General features: G+C 47.6%; 2 protein-coding genes and 1 pseudogene across 3 annotated transcripts in view; 1 reads left to right on the forward strand and 2 right to left on the reverse strand.

The window, feature by feature from the left end:
• Positions 1-1,041: 1,041 nt before the first annotated feature.
• plk2a (polo-like kinase 2a (Drosophila)) lies at positions 1,042-5,838 on the reverse strand. Its single transcript, XM_027021571.2, has 15 exons — positions 5,780-5,838; positions 5,131-5,503; positions 4,777-4,884; positions 4,571-4,687; positions 4,350-4,479; positions 4,045-4,228; positions 3,740-3,938; positions 3,476-3,623; positions 3,237-3,331; positions 2,981-3,116; positions 2,769-2,849; positions 2,486-2,645; positions 2,175-2,304; positions 1,961-2,071; positions 1,042-1,847 (listed from the first exon to the last, which is right to left on the reverse strand). The coding sequence occupies exons 2-15, from the start codon at positions 5,323-5,325 to the stop codon at positions 1,656-1,658; spliced, it is 1,986 nt and encodes a 661-aa protein (XP_026877372.2). The 5' UTR covers positions 5,326-5,503; positions 5,780-5,838; the 3' UTR covers positions 1,042-1,655.
• A 1,423-nt stretch (positions 5,839-7,261) lies between these two features.
• LOC113584403 lies at positions 7,262-8,672 on the reverse strand (annotated as a pseudogene).
• Positions 8,673-9,626: 954 nt separating this feature from the next.
• The window catches only part of LOC113583720 (ras-related protein Rab-3C-like), a 14,318-nt gene continuing 1,682 nt past the window's right edge, over positions 9,627-22,262 (forward strand). Inside the window, exons 1-5 of one of the 2 annotated variants that reach the window (XR_003411329.2) lie at positions 9,627-9,767; positions 10,733-10,942; positions 18,493-18,611; positions 19,904-20,028; positions 20,547-21,789. Coding sequence is in view for 1 of the 2 variants with exons in the window: in XM_027020196.2 (XP_026875997.1) it covers positions 9,744-9,767; positions 10,733-10,942; positions 18,493-18,611; positions 19,904-20,028; positions 20,547-20,740 (672 nt within the window). In the remaining variant the exon portion in view is untranslated. Of the gene's footprint in view, positions 9,768-10,732; positions 10,943-18,492; positions 18,612-19,903; positions 20,029-20,546 lie in introns of both variants that reach the window. The other variant, XM_027020196.2, reaches the window with a different exon arrangement.

The raw sequence follows: 22,262 nt of genomic DNA on the forward strand, positions 1-22,262 counted from the left end.
TCTGAGGTTTCTTCCTAGACATAAGATTGGAGACATCTTTGTAGTTTCCACTTAGCAAGAGATTATGTGGAATTTGTTACAAAACTCCTGTAGTTGTACTTTTTGCTCATGTTGTATGTGGCTCCTGACAGCATGGAGATTGTCTTTTCCCTGCTTCTGTGATATCTGCTATGCAAAAACATGAGTTATATAACCGTCAAACACTTATTTCGACACTTCAGCCTATTAAGTAATCCAGCCTTGAGTCACCAGAGACGATGCGGCCTACATCTCACAGCGCCAGATGGCGTGAGTAGGTCCTCCACCAACTGCAGTGCTGTTCTGCTCAAACTTGGCCATCAGGTCAGTCTTTTCATTCTGATTCCAAAAACTTTCCTCCACAAAGCCAAAGGAGGAGATGCCAACCGGACAGACACTAGTAACGTTTCCGAAGGGATGGAGAAAAAAAAAGGAAAAGAACTGTGATTACACGCCGACATGGTAACCAAGTGACAAGAAAACGTGGCCCACATTTTCTCTTCTATAATCCATGGCCCCAGAGCACATGTTCAGAAACTCATAAGCTTCTGGCCTTGCAAATGTATTTTTAATGTGCTATTTTCTATACGCTGTGCACATGCCACGTCAGTGTTTTTACTGCTGTCTTAGCAAGTTATCCTCACGAATAGTGGACCAGAAGGATAGAAGGCTGGAGAAAGCTTGCAGTGGGCATCTTTTACATATTCCCATGACTGGATTGGAACCGAAATCTTTTCTCCACCTGGGTACAGTAGGACAGAAAATCTCAATCCTCAAGCCTCATCAACACAGAGCCTGAGTGAATTAAAACTGGCTCTGAGTCTCTGCCTTATTCCTTTGGTAGATCTGTGCAGCCTCTTCCCCAAAGCCCTCAGTATCTACAGCGTTTCGGCTGACAGTTAAACTGATGATATGTACTACACCACACACACTTCTTGTTTCTCTAAGGGTTTTACATGTGTTAGACCATCAGAAAGGTCACTGGGAAATCAAACACTGATTTAAAACACTCAGACACACTCGTCATTTTAAGGTTATCTTTATTAAATAAATAAATACTGGGTCCTGTAAAATAATAAGTTACAATAATGGCATGCTAATGTTATGTCTTTCCAGTAATCGTCAGAGAAGTGGTCCAGGAGATCACCCCCCCCCCCCGCCCCCAGTGATTGTAGAGTTGGGATTGTGGCCACCCAGACAGACCTCGGGCACTGGTTGAAGGAGACTTCAGCATGGAACCTACTTCCTGTAGTGGAATGTATTCACAGTTTTACAGTGGTTTGCTCTACAGAGAGCTACACAACATCACCCTGCCCAGCTGAAGCCATACGCACGGGCTCAACAAACGCCAACATCCCAGTTAAGCTTCAGCATAGCAAGATCACTGCATAAAAAAACCAAAACCAAAAACAAACCCTAATGTGTCATTTATACTACAGGTGCAGTGAGCGGCGTCGTCTGGTTCTGCCTAGCTCTCTAGAGCTCGCATGTCCACGGCCTCCCGGTTCCTTAGAGAGGACCAGAGTTTGTGCCTCAAACCCTTCACCGCAGTCATGCAGGTTTGGCACCAACTTCATTCCCTCTGGATGGAGGTACACCAAGTTCTGCCCCAACCTGACCGGGGGCATGGCTCCCGTTCAGCCGCATCGCTGTAGCAGCATGTTCAGGGCGTACTCCATGCGGCTGCGCAGGTCGGGAGAGGAGCCACGACGTAACAGCTCGCTGAGGCGGACGGCCGTGGACACCCTCTCCTCGTTGATGTACGTCAGCAGGTACTCCTCACCCTGGCTGCACACGATGATCTTGGTGTGGTCGTGGTAGAAGTTCACCTGTCAATGCGAAAAATATAGAAAAATAAGCAAAAATAAATAAATAAAATGTTTGTGTGTCTTGTGGAATGGTGGAGTGAAGGGGCACACAGTGCTGGTCGGAGCTCTCGTACCTGGAACGTGCCATCATTGAAGAGCATCATGAGCGCTCGGTCTGACTTGAGCCACTGCAGAAGATACAGCCTGGGTTTGCTGACATCTGTCACGTTGGGGAGATCTCCACCCTGTGCAGCGAGAAGGCCGTCAGTATTGTGAGATAAAGCAAGACAGCGGCGACTTCCGTTGACACTAGCCAGTACATTTCTTGGACTAAGGTTGTCCACTCACATCCATGAGGTTCTCCTCCATGTAATGAGCGAAGTATTTCAGGATGGTGACCTGGCTGACGAACTGCTCTGGGGCCTCACAGGTGGAGAAGACCATGCACTGGCCCAGTTCTGCGTAGTAATGCACCGACCTGAAAGTCAACATTAGTGACGTAAGCCTCAACCATCCATCATCTCTGGATGACCACCACAGCAGATAATCTTAACGCAACTGAGGAAATGAGAAAGGAGCTGGGAACCGCTATAAAGATTGTGAAGATGGGCACAGAGGGGTGCAAGCATGTGGCAGAGGGGTTAGTCTGGACTACTTACTTTTTGTCTGACAGCAGGCTCATGTGAGTGCCGTTGTTGAAAAGAACGCCGACTGTGTGGTCTGAAAGCTGGTAGCCGAAACCGTACTTGTTGGAATAGTCCACCCATTTAGTCACCCACTGGAAGCTGCAGTTCAGGCCCTCTTTTGGAATGTCATTAGCTGCAGCGACAAAAACAATGTAAGAAACAAGTCAGCACTAAATGAATCGCTGTCAAAGCGTCTGAATCGAAAAGCGCTAGCGTGCGTCCCATGCGCAGTGCTGCTGAGAATGTCGCCACGTACCTTCTGGCATGTTCTCTAAACAACCACGAAGCACTCTGGTCACAGTGTCTGCAACACTTCCCATGGTGCTGTCCTCCAAGCCTGCCATCAAAACAAGACACAGAAGCCCATTAACCACAGCATTATAGTGTCCGTTAATGTGTGGATCACACACACGCGCACACACACACACGCACGCACACACACGCACGCACACGCACGCACACACGTACATTCACTGCTGCTGCTGCAGCTCCCTAGTGTCCCTCGCACGATCATACGGATTGTGTCGCGGATCTGTTGTTTGTTGGCCCCGTCCTTGCTGGGGGCTACAGGCCTTGCGGGAGGTGCCACTGGTGGCCTGCCGTCCTGCGGGGGGAGCAAATGGGAGCTGGAGGTTACATTCTGTGTCCAGTGGGGTGAGAGCATCCTTTTCCTTATACGCAGGAAGCTTGTCCTCGTTTTGTGTGGTTAGCAACCGACACTGACCTCAGTAGCTTGCCTGCAGGGCAGATTGCTGATGGAGGCCTTCCTAAGGTCTTGGCGCAGTCTGTGGATATCCTCTTCCTCTTTCGTCAGTTTGTCTGCAAAGAAGGGGAAAAGGTAAACACATTAGAGCACAATCTCCACTCACACATGGGACCGCGCACTGCAACCGTAGCCTGGGCGTGTTACTGTGGAAAAGCTGGCATCAGCGCCAGGGCTATTGTTGGGGAAAACGTACTTACTCAATGTTTCAAAGTACTTGGCTCTATCCTTCTTGCCACCAAACAGAGCGGCAGCAGCTTTCTTGAAGAAGCTTTTAGCAGGACTGGTGTGCTGGAGGTCTGGGGCCATGTGACAGCAGCTGGCAGACAGTCTGTCCGGAGTGAAGCCCTGCAAGAAGCCAGAACGCCGTCAGGACTCCTACACAGACAGGAAGCATCGCCGGCTGACTGAGAGCGCTCTACCAAAGTTCAGCCTTTTGTCCTAGGCGAGGACAAGGCACACACCTGGCTGAAGAAGTCGTGGCGTAGGATGTCGTCCAACCTGGGCCGCTCCTCGGGGGTCTTGGCCAGCATGGTGCTGATCAGATGTTTGGCCTGCGGAGACAGCGTGGAAGGCATGGAGTAGCGCGCCTCCCGTATGCACCGGTACGTTTCCTTCAGATTGGTGGTTTCAAACGGAGGCCTTCCCAACAGCATGGTGTACCTGCGGGATGGCGACATATGCGGCCGATGATGACAAGATCGAGTCAAGAGCGCCACGTGGCATATCGACGGTCCAACTCCAGCATTTTGCTCGCATGCAGACTCACATGACGCAGCCGAGGGCCCAGACGTCAGATTCGCAGCCGTGACCCTGCTTGTTGAGGACTTCGGGAGACAGGTAGTTAGGAGTCCCACATATCGTCCTTCTCCGGTTTTCAACAGGTTCTAGTTTAGCTGCCAGGCCAAAGTCTCCGATCTTCAGGTCCATCACTTCATTAATAAAGAAATTACCTGCAAACACCAAATCTAGCCGTTAGAAAACGACGCTCTTGAGATTACATGCCAAAAAAAAAAAAAAAAAAAAAAAAAAAAAGATATTTGTGACATCACTGAGAGCAAATCCCCTGCCTACCTAATTTAAGGTCTCTGTGGAGGATCTCCTGGTCATGGAGATACTTCAGGCCTGAAACGACCTGTCTCAGGTAGTACCGAACCTCTGGCTCTGTGAGAACCTTGCGGGCTTTCAGAATGTGTGCCAGCGACTGAAGAGAAGGAAGGAGCAGCATTGGTTAGAGAACAGAGACTCAGACATACTGGACATTTTGTGCAGAGGACTGTACTGAGAACACTCACTCGTCTACTGCAGTACTCGAGAAGGATGTAGATGTTGTCTTTGTCCTCAAAATGGTGGTAGAACTGGACAATGTGTTTGTGGTGAAGGGCTCTGTGCAGTTCGATTTCTCTGTCGATCTGGAATCCAGTTCAAAAGCTCATTTAGCACCCTGAGAGCGTGAGCAAACACGAGCAGGTGGATATGAAAGGCGCAGACTGCCACGTACCTTTTCCCTTTGGTGAGGTTTGGAGACACGCGTGTGTGGAATTATTTTTACAGCATACACTTTGCCTGAGCCCAGATCTGTAAATTCGTAACATTTCGCAAAACCACCCTGTGAATGAAAACATACTTAGTCACAAAGGCTGGGACGGAATTCCAGTGGCAGAGTGCCTCAATATCGCGAAATCTGGATAACGAATTAAAGTCTAAACTCAGTACAATGCAGTGGCTAAAGGACCCTGTTCCAGTACGCAAAGTTAAAACATTTGTCCAAAAACAAAAAGCACCTCCTTGTTTAGGTTTATTATAAATACAAAGAACCAAGGTCCCGACTCTAACTTGTAAGGCTCAAGCATACCTTGCCAAGAACTTTCCCTCTACAATAGCATTTTCCCGTCGTGGAATCCGATATGATCCGTGACATTTCCTGCGCTGCGTGCGAACTGTCCTCCAATTTTGCACGTCTAGTCTCGGAAGATTTATTATGTGAGTGTTCGCACATCTTGTTATTATTATTCCCAGGTTGATAGGCAATAGTCCGAAGAATATCCATACTCGCCCTGCCTCAGAAGCGCTCGGAACTGGGAGCGAAGCGGCGCGCTGCTCTCTTATAGCCCGAGCGACCACCCCTTCACTTCACCGCCGACGTCACTCCTCCTGTGCATGTCTCCCTCTCAATGAAGTGACAGAATGCGCCTCCCGTGTTATCTTACAGTAGCTTTGGGAGGTCTCTGCATCGCAGTACATTAAATAAAATGATAAAATGCGAGTTTATTGAAATTCCTTAATTGCAGGTCCTCAGTGAATTCACTATTATTAGTGAATTGGATATTCGATATTAGGTATTAGTGTAAAATGCAAATAGCATTCAGAAAACAAACCACAATATTATCACACCAGTCTATATTTGCTAAAAAAAAAAAAAAGAATATAACGATTCTATTTTACATATCCACTGTCTGCAATAGGAAAACCAAATCATGGAAATGTTTAGGAGGAGCACACACCTGCGATGAGGATAACGGTTTGGAGACTCCTCATTCGAAACATCTTTGCGGCTAAAATGCAAATAACGACTCGCTCTGCAAAGAAACCCAGAACAACAGCAGCACTATTTAGTTTGCAGTGGCAAACAGATAATGACGTCTAGTGTGGATGATTGGACAAGCTATCTTAGCTTCATCACTCCCACACGTGTCTGCGTGCATCCTCAGGCTTGGCAGTTTCTCTTAACGCGTCTGAGAGCAACTGCACACTTCTTCATTGTTTAACAATTAACATGAAATAAAGACCCAAATGAAAAATAAGGAAGCGATGTACTGGTGCGCGCCTTGGCCATGGTTTGCTGAAACCACACATTTTGCGCTACTTTGCTTCCTGCATTCGAGGAGACTACAGCCATCACGAGGACTATGTACAATATGGTAATTTTATTTTTTCATTTACCAATAAATTAGTCCGTTCGAATTATGCTAAACAGCACAAAGCAAACTGAAGCACTTTCGTGCAAACCTTCACTCATTTATAAGTTTACACTGCAACTAAAACGTTCAGATGTGTTGTTATTACTTTCCAGTTTTAACTCATTCCAGAACTCAGAAAAGGCGAAAATGGGAAAGCCTTTAGATCCAATACATCACAACTGCAGCAAAGAGAAAGAAAAAATGGCATTATCAAATACTCAAAGGTCCTCTCGCATGTGTTTTCTTGTCTCCTGTTAAGAGCCAGAGCTCCTACGCACCGGGGCCCACAGAATACACCACCAATGCCCCATTAGTTATCTACAACTTCGCCTGAAATCCTGTTGGTATTGCAGCCGGATCCGTGTTCCTGGTCTTGGCCGGTGGACTCGTGGCTTGGTTGTTCAGAGTCAGACGCAAGAAGAGGACCTTCGTGGTGCAAACAGGGCCCCTCAAGCCTGAAGACAACTGCCACCACAATGACCCTGGTGGTGACGGAGATTACGAAGAGCCTGATAACGACTACGTTAACATGCCTGCAGTGAGACCTCAACCTCAGGGGTCAGTGGAGGCTTCCAAAAGGAATTCCAGTTCAGAGGGGGATTACATAGTGTACAACACTGATGACATGGACTGTCTGTACGCCAATTATGACCCTGACGAGCAAGACCACTGAAGTGCTTCAAGGTCAACGGTACTTGTGCACAACTGTGAACGTTCCCTGGCTCAAGAGGACATGACCCTAAAGGTGTGCCTTTTCAACATTAAAGATTAAAGCTCAGGTTATGAAAATTTGAAGCAAATATAATTTAATTAGACAAAACACTCCACACACACACACACACACACACACACAAAACACGTCACTTATTACAAGGTACTCGGGCTTTGCATTAATTGGCATATTTCATAGTGAATTCATATTTTAGTCTCACATGACTGAACATTCAACTGGGCAGTGGTTTAGGTGTGTGGTTTCAGAGAGGAATTGCTGGGTCTTCCGTCATGTCTGGCTGAAGTGTTGTAAGCCTAGACCTGGTTCAGCGTGGTCCCACGAGTGCAGCCACGGGGCCAACGAGGAAGCAGGAAGTGACATGCTACGACTTGAGCATCTCCGGGAATCTTCAGCAGCAATTTCTCCTCCAGCTCCTCCATCCGACGAGGTCAGACAGCACGCTGTTTAGGAGCTACGGTACATGACAGGGAACTGCTGTCCCGGAGTGCGTTTGGGTTAACTAGTGTTGGTGCACAGACGCCATCCAAATGTGGAGCGAGCAGAACTCAGTGCCCATAGTCAGAACCATCCTGGCAGTTTTGAGATGTTGATGATGGTTTTAAAAAGCTGGTCCTGTACCATCACTGGGTTTATTTACATGTTGTTCTGAATGAAGTTTGGTTCAAGCTTTATTTTAAAAAAAAACTGTGATTATTTGGAAAAATCTAAACTGAAGTCCATCATTTGTACAGCTCAACTAATCTATATAGTAAATGACAAAGCACTTTTGTAGCTCTGGATAAGAGCATCTGCCAAAATGCCATAAATGTAAACGTGACCTACTGTAATAAAAAAAGGTTTGAAATTCTAAATCTTGATCTGCAGTGACACCAAGTGGACAAAACATTGAAATGTTCCATTATATTTTAAACATGCAACGAATAATACTGTTGTGGAGGTTACTCAGCTGCCCCCCAGGAGGGTCTTACCACAGTAGGTGCCAGGAATGCAACCACGTTGGTGTACTTGGGCAGGTCAGGCTGCACAAAGACAGAGCGCTTAGTAATAAATCTGTGAAGAAATCGGTCAGGCGCGTGTTTAGGTGGCATACGAAGGTGGCATGTACGCGCGGTACGCCCTGCCACCACACACTGCCTGGAGAGTAGCCCAGCAGCACAGAATCGATCTGGAATGCCATGCACGTGAAACCCTGCAGCGGACGCTGCAAACACCTGCAACCAACAGAGGTGGCAGTCGGCGCTACAGCAGATGCCCTGCACTCCTGTGGCTGGTGGCTCAGGGAACACCAAGCTCATGTCTTAGTTTCCCTAAGATTGCATACACAGGCATACCAACAAAAAATGTGCAAAGTGGCTTGAGATAAGAGTGATTCCATAACCCACAGTATTGTGGTATTTTGTGATTGTTCTAAGCGATTTGAAGCCTGTACTCCCTGAGTGTTGGACACACGAAGCTCGGTGGTGTGGACTCACCAGTCTCTCGTCACCCGAACCCTGGTCCGCCAGCCGTGCGAGCCGCATCATGTGCTCAGTCTGTGCAGGGCAAGAACGGCACTCTCAGCCTAGGCATGCAGAACATGGCCCACAGGCCATAGGAAGCTGAGAAAATGGCTCCTGTCGCCAAGGTGAGGACCTTGTTGTCCTGGTAACGACAGGGTAACCTGGAGTTCTGTTCCTCAAGGATGATCTCAGTGGAGTCCACCATACTAGTCTGTTTAATACATGGACGCCATACCCAGTATTTATGAAGGACGCTAAAGACCATTGTTGGTATGAGCGCATGCACGCACGCACACACTTTTATCAGTGTAATGAAGTAAAATACACCATGTTTCATTATTTTTCTATCTGAAATACTTTACATACATTTATAAGGACACTGGATCAAAAAAAAAAAAGATTAATTAAAAAAAAAAACTTAAACAAAAAAGATTTTTGTACATTATACATCCAATTCGTCAGCAGAGGTCGCACAAAGAAAGCTCTCCTGGGGTTATTTAAGGTCAATTATTTCGTTGCTTCTCACGTGTATGCAGCGACCGTCAAAATAATATTTCTATAAATATGTACCAGTGAAACCCTGCATTAACCGACAACAGGACTCTGCACCTGTACGTGTAAACTAGACCGAATTACGGCGAAACGAAACTGGTTTTCAGAGATGCCACCTATACTAGGTCAAGCTGAGCCCTGCACGCGTTGCACTTAAGAGTGACGTGTTGGTCTTTATCGCAAGTGGGGCCCGTGACCTTGCTAGGAGCCTGAACGTGAGAGTCTGTGCATTAATTACGGTCTCGTGCACACGCTGTGGCTTTTGCAGACTTGAACACAGTTGACGAACCACAAACCAGTGAAGCCGAAGACGGCAAACGCGATTTACTGTGCACGGGGAGCCGAACTGTTGTTCATGATCTCCGTTTGGACCGCGTTCCTCGTGACTAGGTCGCCAACGTGCAATTTGAAGGTGTATCGCGTGCTAATGGGTTAGATCAAAGCCGGGGTGGTGAATCAGGGATTACCATTCGCCTCAGAGACTCCACGTGTGGCTATTGTAATAAAGGCTTTTGCAGTGCACGCTCTGTAAAACTACACGTTCCAGCGTGCGCACGGGGGTGACGTACGCATAGTTACGAATGCGCTCGGTCGCGTGTCGTTGCGCGTGCTCTCGCGGCTTGAAAGCGGAGGACGGCGCTGTACTGCTCAGAGGGCGCAGAGGTACACGAGCATCCCCGGTTACGGACTGATCTGTGCGTGCCAAGACATCGCCGTTCGTAGCATGCGTCAGGACGGATCTGTGCAGGTCTGTGCGATTCTTCATTATTTGGGTTTATTTTTGCGAGACTCGCGTATTAAGCAGACAGGGTCAGATTCAGTTCTGACGGGCATTCCCGTTTTGAATAGGGATTTTGAAAACCGAACGAAACGCGTGGCGTGTGCATTGCTGTATAAATCATTTTGCTTTTGTTCAGCGTTAAAAAAATTCGGACATCGTATGAAAACGGAAATAAAATTAGAGCGAATAGAAGCTGCCAGTAATCGCGCATCGGTCGCTGAGCGGGGTGGGGGCGCTCCGGCCAGTACAGATGAGCCCGGATCAGTCGGCTTCGACGTGATGGTGGCAGCGGCAGATTTTCTTATTCATGTTTATGCTGAATGCTTTCCAATTTAACGTGACAGTTTCATCTTTTAAATTATGCTCCAGTCTGTAAAAGCAGACAGGTTTTCTTAATGTGTATAGTTATGGTATAAGCAGTTTTAACGTAATGGCTAAATTAGGCGACAGACCCTAAGGTCATCTCCTGCAGATGACAAGTGCCTAAAGTATTCATCTAAGTAACGTCAGAAACAATAAGTGAAACAGTCTTATGTTTTGGTATCTCCTGAAGTCTGTCAGGTCTCTCTCTTTCTCTCTCTGACGGTCTTTATTTTAACCCTTGTGTTTGTGACAAACCAATGTGTCTTTTATCCTTTATGGTTATGTCGTTATGTTGTTGGTGTGGTTGCAGTAGTCTTAACAGTGAAGTGGACTCCATCCCAGTCAGATGCAAATTAGATGTTGCTGATGAAATCCCATTTGAAATGCTGACATGAGGCACTGAAAGGTTGCTTGCTTGCGTGCGTGCGTGCGTGCGTGCGTGCGTGCGTGCGTGCGTGCGTGCGTGCGTGCGTGCGTGCGTGCGTGCGTGCGTGCGTGTGTGTGTGTGCGCGCGCGTGTGTGTGTGTGCGCGCGCGTGTGTGTGTGTGCGCGCGCGTGTGTGTGGTTAGATGGCTGCAACACAGAAGGAGAGCGGCGACCAGAACTTCGATTACATGTTCAAGCTCCTAATCATTGGGAACAGCAGCGTAGGGAAAACGTCGTTCCTCTTCCGCTACGCTGACGACTCCTTCACCTCCGCATTTGTCAGCACAGTCGGCATCGATTTCAAAGTCAAAACCGTCTACAAGAATGACAAGAGAATCAAGCTTCAGGTCTGGGTGAGTGGACGCCGTGGTCTTCAGGTCTGGGTTTGTGGACGCCGTGGTCTTCATGTCTGGGTGAGTGGACGCAGTGGTCTTCAGGTCTGGGTGAGTGGACGCCGTGGTCTTCAGGTCTGGGTGAGTGGACGCCGTGGTCTTCAGGTCTGGGTGAGTGGAGATCTTTAGGTCATTCACAATGGGTTCACACCGTCCTGACTATAATCGGCTCTGTAACGCTCAAACAGGGATTGTTAACTAACACTTATGATGAACGGTCACTTTTGCAGGTGCTTTAGTGTTCTTTATTCTAGCCCTGTTGGTGAGATCTCACTGGTTGTGGTTTGCGTCAAACTTGAAGCCCGAACACGTTTGCCTCTTGTATTACATGTGTAGCATAGCATGTATCATTCGTGATGAAATTTTCATGCTTGATTAAGTGGTTGATACGGTAACCAGTTTGGCAAATACAGAAGTCATGACTCACACATGGCTTTTAGAATCTCCCAAACGTTTTTTCACACATCGAACGAGTTGCAAACAGAAGTTCCATTACACCAGGCCTTCTGTCTATCCATCCTGTGAATATCTTTAAACGTATGGAGGGCTGTATACATATTTTTAAGAGTTACTTTGTAACAAGCGCCCTTGGTTTATATATACAAATCATTTCATGGTATTGTAGTGTCAGTGTTAAAGGCAGGGCCGACTGTGATATCACTGATGTACCTTTTATGGAAATTTGAATCACAGAGTTTGAATCACACTTTATAGCACAATTGTTAAACAGAGCCCAGTACAAAAATCACGGCAAAGTAAGAAAGTGGAAAAACTAAGAGCGTGTTGAACTCGTTAAGCGCTGTTATCATTTCCTCCGCAAGTGCTGTTTACTCACAACCCCTGTCTCTATAACACTGCAGTTTTTATTCATAAATTTTGTCAGACCAATTAGAACAAATGACTCAGTCTGAGTCAAAATGGTTGCCAGGCGCAAACCGAGTGGTCACTAAATGGACTGGTCTGATTAGCTGTTAGCTATAGTAAAGCTTTTTATTTGACTTATTCACAACTTTTCAAGGTTGCCTGCATTTTTTTTCCCTTCACCCATAATCATCTGTGATATTGTCAGCCTCACACTTGTCACGGAGGCGGAGTTCATGCAGGTGAGCTGGTCCCGTATCCGTCCCACTGTCCGCCACATGGCGACCGGGGCCTGGAGGACCACTTCTCTGCACGGGCTTACCCTCCTTGCTCCGGCTCTCCGACCACACATGCTGGCTCCACGTGGCTGACCGGATGAGCCATAATCAAGCTTGTAGGCTTCCTGAGGCTTCCTCACGCGGTCCTGCGGTCCTGTCTGTCTCGGCTGGTCTGGCATTGGTGTGGACGTCATTACCACCTGTAAATGCCATGCCATATTGGTGTTAGCCAATAGGCTAGCGAAATGCGTGCTTTCTCTGCAATTGCAGTCAATCGTACATTCATCGGATACTTGGCTCCTTACAGGACTGACAGGACAAGGATGGGTTTAAAGTGGTTCGGTCATGATTATTCCTAACGTGGTTACTGATACCTGTGTATCTCTGAATACAGTGCAGGGTGTGTAAGCGTCTGTTTTAGCTGCGTTAACCGTTGCTGGTGGTTCTTGATCTTCTGATGTGCTTGTTGGTGCTCTTCAACCCGTGATCAGTCACACACCGACGTTGTAGTTGTAGTGCCTTGTTAACCTATTACATGAAGTAGATACTCCACCAAATGAACCCAATACTTGGATAGAAACAGATGGTTTTGGAAACGCTGGGCTTTGCTCAGGGTGCTTCGATGTGTTGATGGAATGAGCATGCGGTGCTTCTGTGATGGAGTCCTCATAGGTGGCTCTGCCCTACGCTCCCAGCCTGCACGCCCATCGCTGGGGGATGCAGCCGGTGAGGTTTCGGCTCAACTTAGGGTCAACTTATTTCCTCCATCGTGGTTTCTAAGGTTTTGGCAGTGTTCTAACAGTGGGAAGGAGCGTTCCTTATTTAGCACGCCATCTGTATATGGTGCCTCCTCAGTTGCCAGGTCTTTGGTTTTCATATGTCCACCATTATAACCGCTGACGTAAGCTTACTGGCCAAGGCCGCACGTATTGCGATAAACATTGAGGCCTTTGCAGTTCTAGTCTGTTTAAATGCATTCGTCCTCTTCTCTGTTGCCATCCTGCTGTAGGTTGTAGTTTGTCAGCTGTCCCATGTTGTTGTTGTTGTTGTTGTTGTTGTTGTTGTTGTTGTGGAGTCATTCTTATTCCTAACGCCCAGCCAAGGGAAAAAAGAAATAAGAGTTCATTCAGCCATCGTTCTGCGTCTGTGGCTTCCTGAACCACCACAGCCAATGACTTGAGCATTCATCCTGAGCTATATTTACTCTGCCTCATTCAACCGCATGGCCTGCTGGGAGAAAACTTGGAGGTAGAGCGAGGGATGGCGATGGGGGATGGGGTGGTCTGAGCTCGCCATTTCCACTCTCCCTCCTTTCATTCAGCGAGATTTTCATCTGCGTAGTTTTGCCATTTGCTGGGTAGAAATGGCTGTCCGGCAAGGAGCCTGGCTCTGTTCAGTCTGGGAACACGCATGTGGTAAAGACTCTTCTGGCTCTTACAGCTGCTGAGTTCATGTCTGTGGAAATGTGCAGCTTCAGGGTTCTGCTGCTCACATTACACCATTAGAACAGAGTTAATCCAGGCTGGACACGTGGGATCTGTTTGATCTGCACTAGTGGTCCGCTCAGAAGTGTTCCGGAATTGCAGCAAACGCTAAGGGAATGTTTCAGTGTGTCACAAATCGACACTTCAGAAGCAGGTCCTTGTGAACCTATTACACAGATGCACCACCAGATAAACCCGGTGCTGTTGCAATGAACAGAATGGACAGAAGAAAAAAAAAACCCACAGTTTTGGAAATGTGGAGATTTGCTCGAGATGCGGGTAAGATTTTCTGCCACGGCACAAACACCATAACGTTTCAGCTGGACCAAGGAGCAGTGTGAACACGCCTGTCTACATCCATCTAGCTCTTACGCTTTAGTCTTTTAATGTCAGGTACAATAGTGCTTCTCATGTCATGCAACTGCACTGCTTTAGTCAGACCTGTGACGGCGTCTGACGCATCTTGACGCCTGTCTGCTAGCTGACTGTGCTTGTACACTCTCCCTGTCGCTCCGTCATGCTCGTATCCTGACGTGTCTCTGCATTTGTTCTTCGTGCGCTGGCCGGAAGCCCTTCGCGTTCCTGTCAGTTGAGTCCGTCATGCGGCACCGTGAACGGTCCGTTCCGTGTTCGTTACTCCTAATGGCTGTCTGTGGTGCTGCTCTGTTTTTCCTATGACTAAGACGCATTGCAGCACTTCCCCAAATGGCCATTTCCTTCCCTGCTGTTTGTTTATCGCTCTCAACCTGGCTCACGGCATCTTGGGGAAAGACGGGGTGAACGCGGGACCTTCTCTGCGACAGCTCGTGGCGGTTTTTCAGAACCTCTCTGAAGCGTGTCTCGCCGTGAGAGCTTGGCATAGCTACAGCTGCTTTTCTCATTGGGGTTTGCAGCCTCAGCACTGCTACGTTTGGACAGAACCGTCCTGACATGTACCCGCTTGCTGGTTTAGAGGATCTCCCAGACCCTCCTCTGTGGGCTTTTCTTCGCAGGACTGTGGGACACACATTAGCATAGGGCCCAGACCTGCACTTGGCCTGTCACACACTAATTTATTGGCCCAATGAAGGGATAAGGGTAAGTCCGCACACGGGCAGGGATCAATGATCGCGCTCGAGGGGCGGAGCCTGCTCCAAACACTTCTCTCCAGGTTAGCTTAGTCACTTCACTGGCATAGTGAGGTGCAGGCAGGCAACATATTTCCTCTTCTTCTTGTTGGTCGTCAACAAAGCTGGAACAAGGGCCCACCATGCTCCTTGTAGGGGGTGTCGGAGCAAACCAAGTAAAATGGTGACAGTTTGCTTGTTCTAAATGGGGAAACTGCTGTTTCAGAGGAGCTGTTTGTGTGAGACTGTCTGCAGGATCTTCATTACACTGCCTCTCCTCTCCTCGCCCGAGTATCTCTTGTCTCTGGTCATCTTTGCCAAGGCCCCATCGCTAGTGACTCTGTCGAGGAATAAAAGTAAACATTGAGTAATTAAGAGAAGAAGGTCAGTCTGGGTCTGGCGTTCAGAGGCTGGTGGACTCGCGTACTGATTCCAAACTGGTGTTGGATGGAACTTGAGTGAACTGTGGTGCTTGGCCATTCACTTTCCCTGTAAAGTAAACATTTCACAGTGCTTGGTTGTTGTTGTTTTTTTAATCACTATGGCGATATTTGCCAATATTGTAGATGGTGTGTAATATTCACTCTGACAGATCCCACTGTATGAGTGTCTTGTGTAAGTAATCAACCAAGTGAACAGATGTAAACAACGTTTAGTCAAAGGAATGCCACCCTGTCTCATGTTATTAAACAGCACATAGCAGTCACAATATAATTCTTTTCTCAACAGTGCAGTATGTTTTAATATTTTGCAATTGTTTGCTAATACTGGTTCTAGCTAGATGTCGCTTTGTTAATTATTTTAGTGCCTTTATTCTAAGTTAAATATGCGTTGTATTTGTCTTAAATTATCTGTATTATTGGGTGTCCTTTCGGAAGTTAAATATGCAGGAATGAACAGTCACAGAAATGATAAAATGCATCAGAAGCAGCTTGTCTCTGGTCAATGACACAATTACGTCTTGCATCATTTGTAAGTGCTGAATAATAACACGTGTATCTGCAGAAGGATAATCTGAACAAAAACGTCTCCGTTCTACTTCCGTCCACATCTACGGCACTGCAGTCGTCCTGGTCCTGGTCTGCCAGCTCCAAAACGTCTTGCTGACTGCAGAGTGTTTTATTTCTGTGCCCCCTCTTAAAGTCACTCAAGTGGATTATTAGTGTCTGGCTCTGTTCGGCACCTTCTGTTTGAGCACATGCTTCAGTGTCCTGGTCCAGAGGTGTGCTTGGTGCTGTAGAGGACAGGGGCGGGGCTCTGGGCCAGCTCTGAGCCCCGCCCCCTCCTCATGGGTCATCTCATCTCTCTTGATGGATGTGCAGGCCACCGTGTTTATGACAGTGATGGGATGGGAGGAGCTCTGTGCCTTTGTCCCTGGAAAACCTGTTCAGTTGACTAGTACCAGACGGGAACCCCCCCACACACACACACACACGCGCACACACACACACGCTCACACACACGCGCGTGCTCACGCTCACTCACCTTATCGGTAGTCACTGGAGCCCCATGTGCAAACAGCTGCCTTTCCTGGAGCAGCACATAATGGATGCTTGAGTTGTAATTGTTAGGAGATAAAGAACCACACATGAATGCCCTTAATGGTGTGTGTGTGTGTGTCTGTCTCTGTTCATGTGTTGGCACATGTCCCGTGTGTGTGTGTGTGTGTGTGTGTGTGTGTGTGTGTGTGTGTGTGTGTGTGTGTGTGTGTGTGTGTGTGTGTGTGTGTGTGTGTGTGTGTGTGTGTGTGTGTGTGTGTGTGTGGTTTACTGGAGCTGTCAGTGGCAGATAAGGAGACCCTCCCTGGCCACCAGGGTGCCACTGTGGCTTAGCTACGGTAGGGAAAATTGCCACTTTGTCATGGTCCACTGAACACTAGAGGGCAGTGTTAGTCGTCTGGTGGCACAGGGACTCTGATTCCAAGCACTTTGCTGATCTGCAGTCAGCAGCTAAGGGTGGGTTTGTTTATTTCTTTGTTGAGGGAATACGATATTCTCTGTTTACGCTAGTTAGCATGATCTCATTTGCATAAAGATAACCCACCTCTACTAGCTTTCATATTTTTGCAGCATTCTTGTAAATAAACAGGCCCGTGTCTTTCTATGAAAACACTGTTCATATAGTTAGAACATGTATTTATGTCTTTACTGTAATACTGCCCCATTCATGACCAACACTAGGTGGACGACTTCTTGGTGTCTCGGCCTAAGTGAGTTTTGTATTTTTGTCTGTGCTTGCTGGATACATCTGTAGGAGCTATGAGTGAATTATTACTATTAATGAATGTTAGAAATTATAATTATTGATAAATTTTCTGATAAATGGGGCACCAGATCACCAGGACAAAATAATCCCAGAACGAGGCCCAGTGAATGATGACGGAATGTGTCCGTAGGAATGGTAAGCTGTTAGGAATTCTTTGACACTCATAAAATATTGAAGTTTGTTAATAAAGCAGTTGGGCAAAGAAGACAAGAAAAAAGGCAAGTTGTATAAAGGAGCTAAAAGGCGTAGCATGAGCAGTGCAATCCCAAAGCCGACGGAGGGTGTTCGCTAATCAAAACGGAGTGGGACTAGTTCAGCAGACAGTGCCAGAGCGTCCCGTGGCCATGCTGAGACAGTACAGGACAAGTCTAGGAAGGCACTGAAATGAGCTGACCTTTATGCTCTAACACGGAGAGGAACATGGACGGAAACTTCAGTCTCCTGGGAGCGACAGAAACAGACAATTTTGCACTTTATTCCCGAGTGGTGTGTGGCCTTTCATTGTACCATGTAGCAGGTGTCTCACTCAACTTTGAAAATCATCTCACTGTTTTGGGCAGGATGTGACGATTTATTCCAGGTCTTTTCACATACAGTTCAGGAAAGGGAATGTTTCACAACATAAGATACGACACGTGCACAACAAGATATGTTGCTCCAATGCATCTCATGCTCGATTATTTAACCTCGCAGATCGTTCCAAATCCTCTGCTCCAGATCTGTGGTTACTTCCTGTTGCTATGCCTAATTTCCATGGTAACGGTGGTCGGATTTGTAGTGTTTTGTCCCTGTTGTGCTGTTTGGAAAACCATCGGTGGGAAATGCATTTGGCAGATCTCAGATTGCGGGTGGATGTAGTGGTTAGGAGCTACTCTAAAGCTTTGGTACCAGGAAAACTGAACCAGGAGACTGAAGAACTGGTTCCGTTCACGCTGGTAGCAGTGAATCTGTTTGCTGACCTGGACTCCTCCTCCCTTTCAACACCAGAACATTGGGTCACTTGTCCCAGTCTCAACCATTCTGTGAGACAAGTTAGAGTTTTAGCTGACAAACGCAGCTCACCCGCTTACTGACACAGTCAGCAGTTTTGGGTTGTTTTTATTTTATTTTATCTTTATTTTTGGAGCAGGTCTAGTTCAACCCCCTGTGGACACGCAGAAATGGCTCAGTTAAGTTGCCCAAGACTTGTAGCATCTTGATGTCGCCTTGTTCCTGTTACTTAACCTCTGTATCTGCAGTTCGTGATGCGCATTGAGAATATGGCTGAAACGCTGAGCTAAACAGCTGCCTGATTCTGAAGAAGACGTCCACGTTCACTCTGGTGCTGCATGGAGATTTAGCTGTATTTCATTTAGATGTTTAGATTACAAATGCCAGCTGGAAAATGTACTATTTCAAACCAAAGAGAATTACTGTCTGACGTATTTGGTGATGAATATTCCAATATCATCTTGGTATCAGATTTGATTAAAATAATGTGTGCGTGTGTGTGGGGTGGGGGTTGGGCATGCCTGCAGGACACAGCGGGACAGGAGCGCTACAGGACCATTACGACCGCCTACTACCGTGGAGCCATGGGATTCATCCTCATGTATGACATCACCAACGAGGAGTCATTCGGCGCCGTGCAGGACTGGTGAGTGGTTTGAGCTACAAGTCTATGGTCCGATTAATGACCAGGACTGTTGTTTTGTAAACAGTAGTGTGTGTGTGTGTGTGTGTGTGTGTGTGTGTGTGTGTGTGTGCGTGCGTGTTTGGGGGTGTTTTATGGAGGTGAGTGAGTCACTGGGAGCAAACCTTTCTTTTCATCCAAACGTCAGACAAAAAACAACTTTGTTTTGGAGGTTTTGCTGTTACTGTTTTACAGAAGGAGTCTCACTGTTCTGGCTGTAGGCCGATGATCCCTGTGCCAGAAGGACAGCGTAGCGAATGCGTGCAGTAGAAGCTCCAGTATGCTCTGACCACATCCATGTACCCAGCATTCCGTTTCCTTCCTCTGCTGCTCTGTCTGAGAGGTGAAAGTTCACTTTTCCAAAGGCACGTGCGCCTTTGTGACTGGTCACTTTTACTGATGAATATGACATGGATTGCAAATAAAGAAGAGCTGGGAGATTTGAATAGCTTCTGTGCTCTCAGGATTTAAAGGAATTCACTTGAATGTCCCTCAGGGTCAGAGGCAAAAAAAAGTAGGCTGTGCCCACAGGTGGACCCGGTCTGACCTGATTGGGCAGGATGCTTTGTTGATCAGCTCAGAGTGGTGGTTAACCTCTTTTTCATTAGGCAGCAGAGAGACTAACGTTGGGCGTGATGTTGGAGAGGCAGGCCCGTTGTCAGGCGCCGGGTCGCTAGGGCAACGGCAGCCTTCAGCACCATAGTGAACCACGGTTGCGGTCCCCATGACCACAGAAGGCGTGAACAAGGTGGACAGCCGTGCAGCGGTCATCCTCGCATGCAGTAGCGCTCAGCCACCAATGTTCCGGAGGTGAGGTCAGGGCTAGCAGGATGCCGTGAAGCCGCCGGACGCGCTTTGGGGTTTGAGTTTGGTCACAAGACGCTTGGCGCTCGCTGTGGAGGGCGGCAGGACTCGTGACACCGCAGTGCCTCGGGGACACAACGGGGCTCCCATCACACACACACCAGCTGTCTGCTCAGTGCCAGCATGGCGGTTGCTATGGCGCCGGTTATTTGAGCAAACACTTTTTAAATCGAGACCTGAGGAAGCTGGGTGAAAATGGTCTCTCCGTGTGCGTGTCAGTTAAAGACCTTTGAGGGTTAAAGTCCTGCATATAGTGTTTTAAATGTGCAAATGTCTCAGTGCACAGGGTATTGGCATTCTTTAGGTTGTGACGCATAATGTAGGGCATAGTGAGGGCGGAATTTCTCTCTCTCTCCCTCACATACGAACGCACGCACTGTTTTTGTATTCAGGTCAACCCAGATAAAGACATACTCCTGGGACAATGCACAAGTCATCCTGGCCGGGAATAAGTGTGACATGGAAGAGGAAAGGATTGTGTCTGCTGAAAGTGGCAGGCTGCTCGCCGAACAGTTGGGTAAGTGCAGTCCAACCCCCAGAGCTCTGCTTCCTTACAAAGCACCAATCAGCCGCAGCCATTTGATGAAGGGAGCCAGTCCTAGCCAATCAGCTGAGACGTCGTTTGACCTGGAGCACGTTCTGTTTGCAGAGCTGCGGAATGTAATGAATCTCAACGGATATAGAGCAGCAACAACCAAGTTTATGAGCTGGCATATAAACGGAAGAGATTTCTTCCATGTTCGGGAAGTAAGAACAACTTTGGTTAATGTCTTGTGCCTTCACAATGAATAAATGGGAACATATGGAGTGTGTTTTCAGCTCCCAGTTCAGGCGATAATTAAACACACATAATTAGATGGTAGCAAGCCCTCAAAAAGCCACTGGTGTAGGGGAAATATAAAAAGAATTTTTTTACAGAGGCAGAGAGAGGGGGAGAGAATATTTTATTCCTTCAGCAGTTGTCAGGGCTTGTACTTCTCGAACACAGAGGCTGTCGCTGTGAAACCAAACTTGTCTGACTCTCGTCTCTCTAAGGCTTTGAGTTCTTTGAGACCAGCGCCAAGGACAACGTCAATGTGAAGCAAACCTTCGAGCGCCTGGTGGACATCATCTGCGACAAAATGTCAGAGACTTTAGAGACTGACCCTGCCGTTACCACTGGAACCCAAGGCAACGCCAGACTAACAGATAACCCTCCACCGCTGCAGCAGCCCAACTGCACATGCTAATGCCCCGGCTGCATGCACGCACCGTCTGCGGAATCCCAAACTCCTTTAGGTCGCGGTATTTAACCTTTAACCTTGCAGACATGCCAAATCAAGCCAAATCTCACTGGTCATGAGTCATGTGACCCTCAACCTCCCCCCACAGCCCACACATCGTCATCATAGTGTTTCAGGTATGACGTCGTCCTCCCATGGTTCTTGTCTGAGCGCCCCTGCAGGATAAGCAACCTGCTACTGTTGCGCAGTGGTGAGCTCTGTGTGTACTAAGTTTAAAACACATGACATTTAAGCATTAAGTTTATTTTGTAATTTTTTTGCCTTAGAGGTTCTGACATCTCTACACATCTCAGTCTGATGCACAGTGACCCGTGTTGGATCACGTTACAGCTGTAACACCTTATGTAGTAACAGAGTAAGATAATGCATTACTTTAACAGTTAAGCTAATATTGCAGTTTCTGTGTCAAATAATGTGCAACTTTCAGAAGCTCTTATTTATTGTTCCGGAGGCTTCTATGAGTTCGTGTAGACTAAATATTAGCTGTGTGTGTGCTGCTGTTTATGCGTGTAGACGTCCGCGTGTGGCACCAGGCAGGCAGGACATCTCCAAAAAACCGACACACTTATCGAGAACCCAACAGGACGGCCTCCGAGACGCGCACGGATAGAGCTGGGCTACGTAGCATAATCACGGCAGTAACACTGTTACGCAACCTCCCGTTTCATCTGTGGCTGATGACGCAACACTGTACTCCACACCGAGTGCAACGTGCGGCGGAAGTCATAAGTACATTACGGACGGAACCGTGCCCACGCGGGCGGCGTCCGGTCCGGTCTGTCGTTGCGTTTTCTCCTCGCTCGCTCCTGTGGGTCAGAGCCGACACGTGGCTGACTCGGCCCTCGGCCCTCGGCCCTCGGCCCTCGACCCGTTTGGGGTGTCGGGTTTTCTGCGTGCAGAAACGTAGGCCTCGTGCTGAGAAGACGGACGCCATCGCTGTAGCCTTTGCGGGGTCCGAAATGTGAATGGCTGCGTTTTTGTTAACGTATTTCTCGGTTAGTACCCGTTCGAGTGCTCGCGCTCGCGAAGACCCATCGCGCTGCAATTACACAAAACAGTCAGCCAAATGAAAACACGTGCGCTACATTTCCGAAAGGCGTGAAAATTCGTAAAAAGGCATGTGACTGGATTTGCAGCGTTTCTTTGTACGTTTTTCGGAATTTGCCCCGCGATTGCGACGTGTAGCGCACGTGCTGTCGTTTTGAATAAAGCGTTTATTGAATTTGCATGGCGGTTCTGAATCGTAGCGCACGCGTTGCCAGTGATGAATGTTTTGACTAGTTGCAGCGCGATGGGTCTTCCCGCTACTCTCATGTTGAATCACCTTGCGTATATAATTGTCTATATTCAGAGTATTACGGACTCTGAAATGCTCAGAATTCAATTAGATACACAGGGATATATACAGTATATTAACAAATGTTTCTATTGTCACTTTTTAAAGAAATCCTCGTGACTTGTGTGGTTT

Source organism: Electrophorus electricus, chromosome 17 (assembly GCF_013358815.1).
Source record: "Electrophorus electricus isolate fEleEle1 chromosome 17, fEleEle1.pri, whole genome shotgun sequence".
Lineage (NCBI taxonomy): Eukaryota > Metazoa > Chordata > Actinopteri > Gymnotiformes > Gymnotidae > Electrophorus > Electrophorus electricus.

What these genes read in the sequence shown, in the direction of transcription:
- plk2a (XM_027021571.2), bottom strand. Translation starts at nt 5,325, where the DNA reads ATGGATATTCTTCGGACTATTGCCTATCAACCTGGGAATAATAATAAC. An exon ending in TCGAGTACTGCAGTAGACGA is followed by an intron (nt 4,480 to 4,570) that starts GTGAGTGTTCTC and finishes CCTTCTCTTCAG; the next exon opens with TCGCTGGCACACATTCTGAA. An exon ending in CCACAGAGACCTTAAATTAG is followed by an intron (nt 4,229 to 4,349) that starts GTAGGCAGGGGA and finishes TGGTGTTTGCAG; the next exon opens with GTAATTTCTTTATTAATGAA.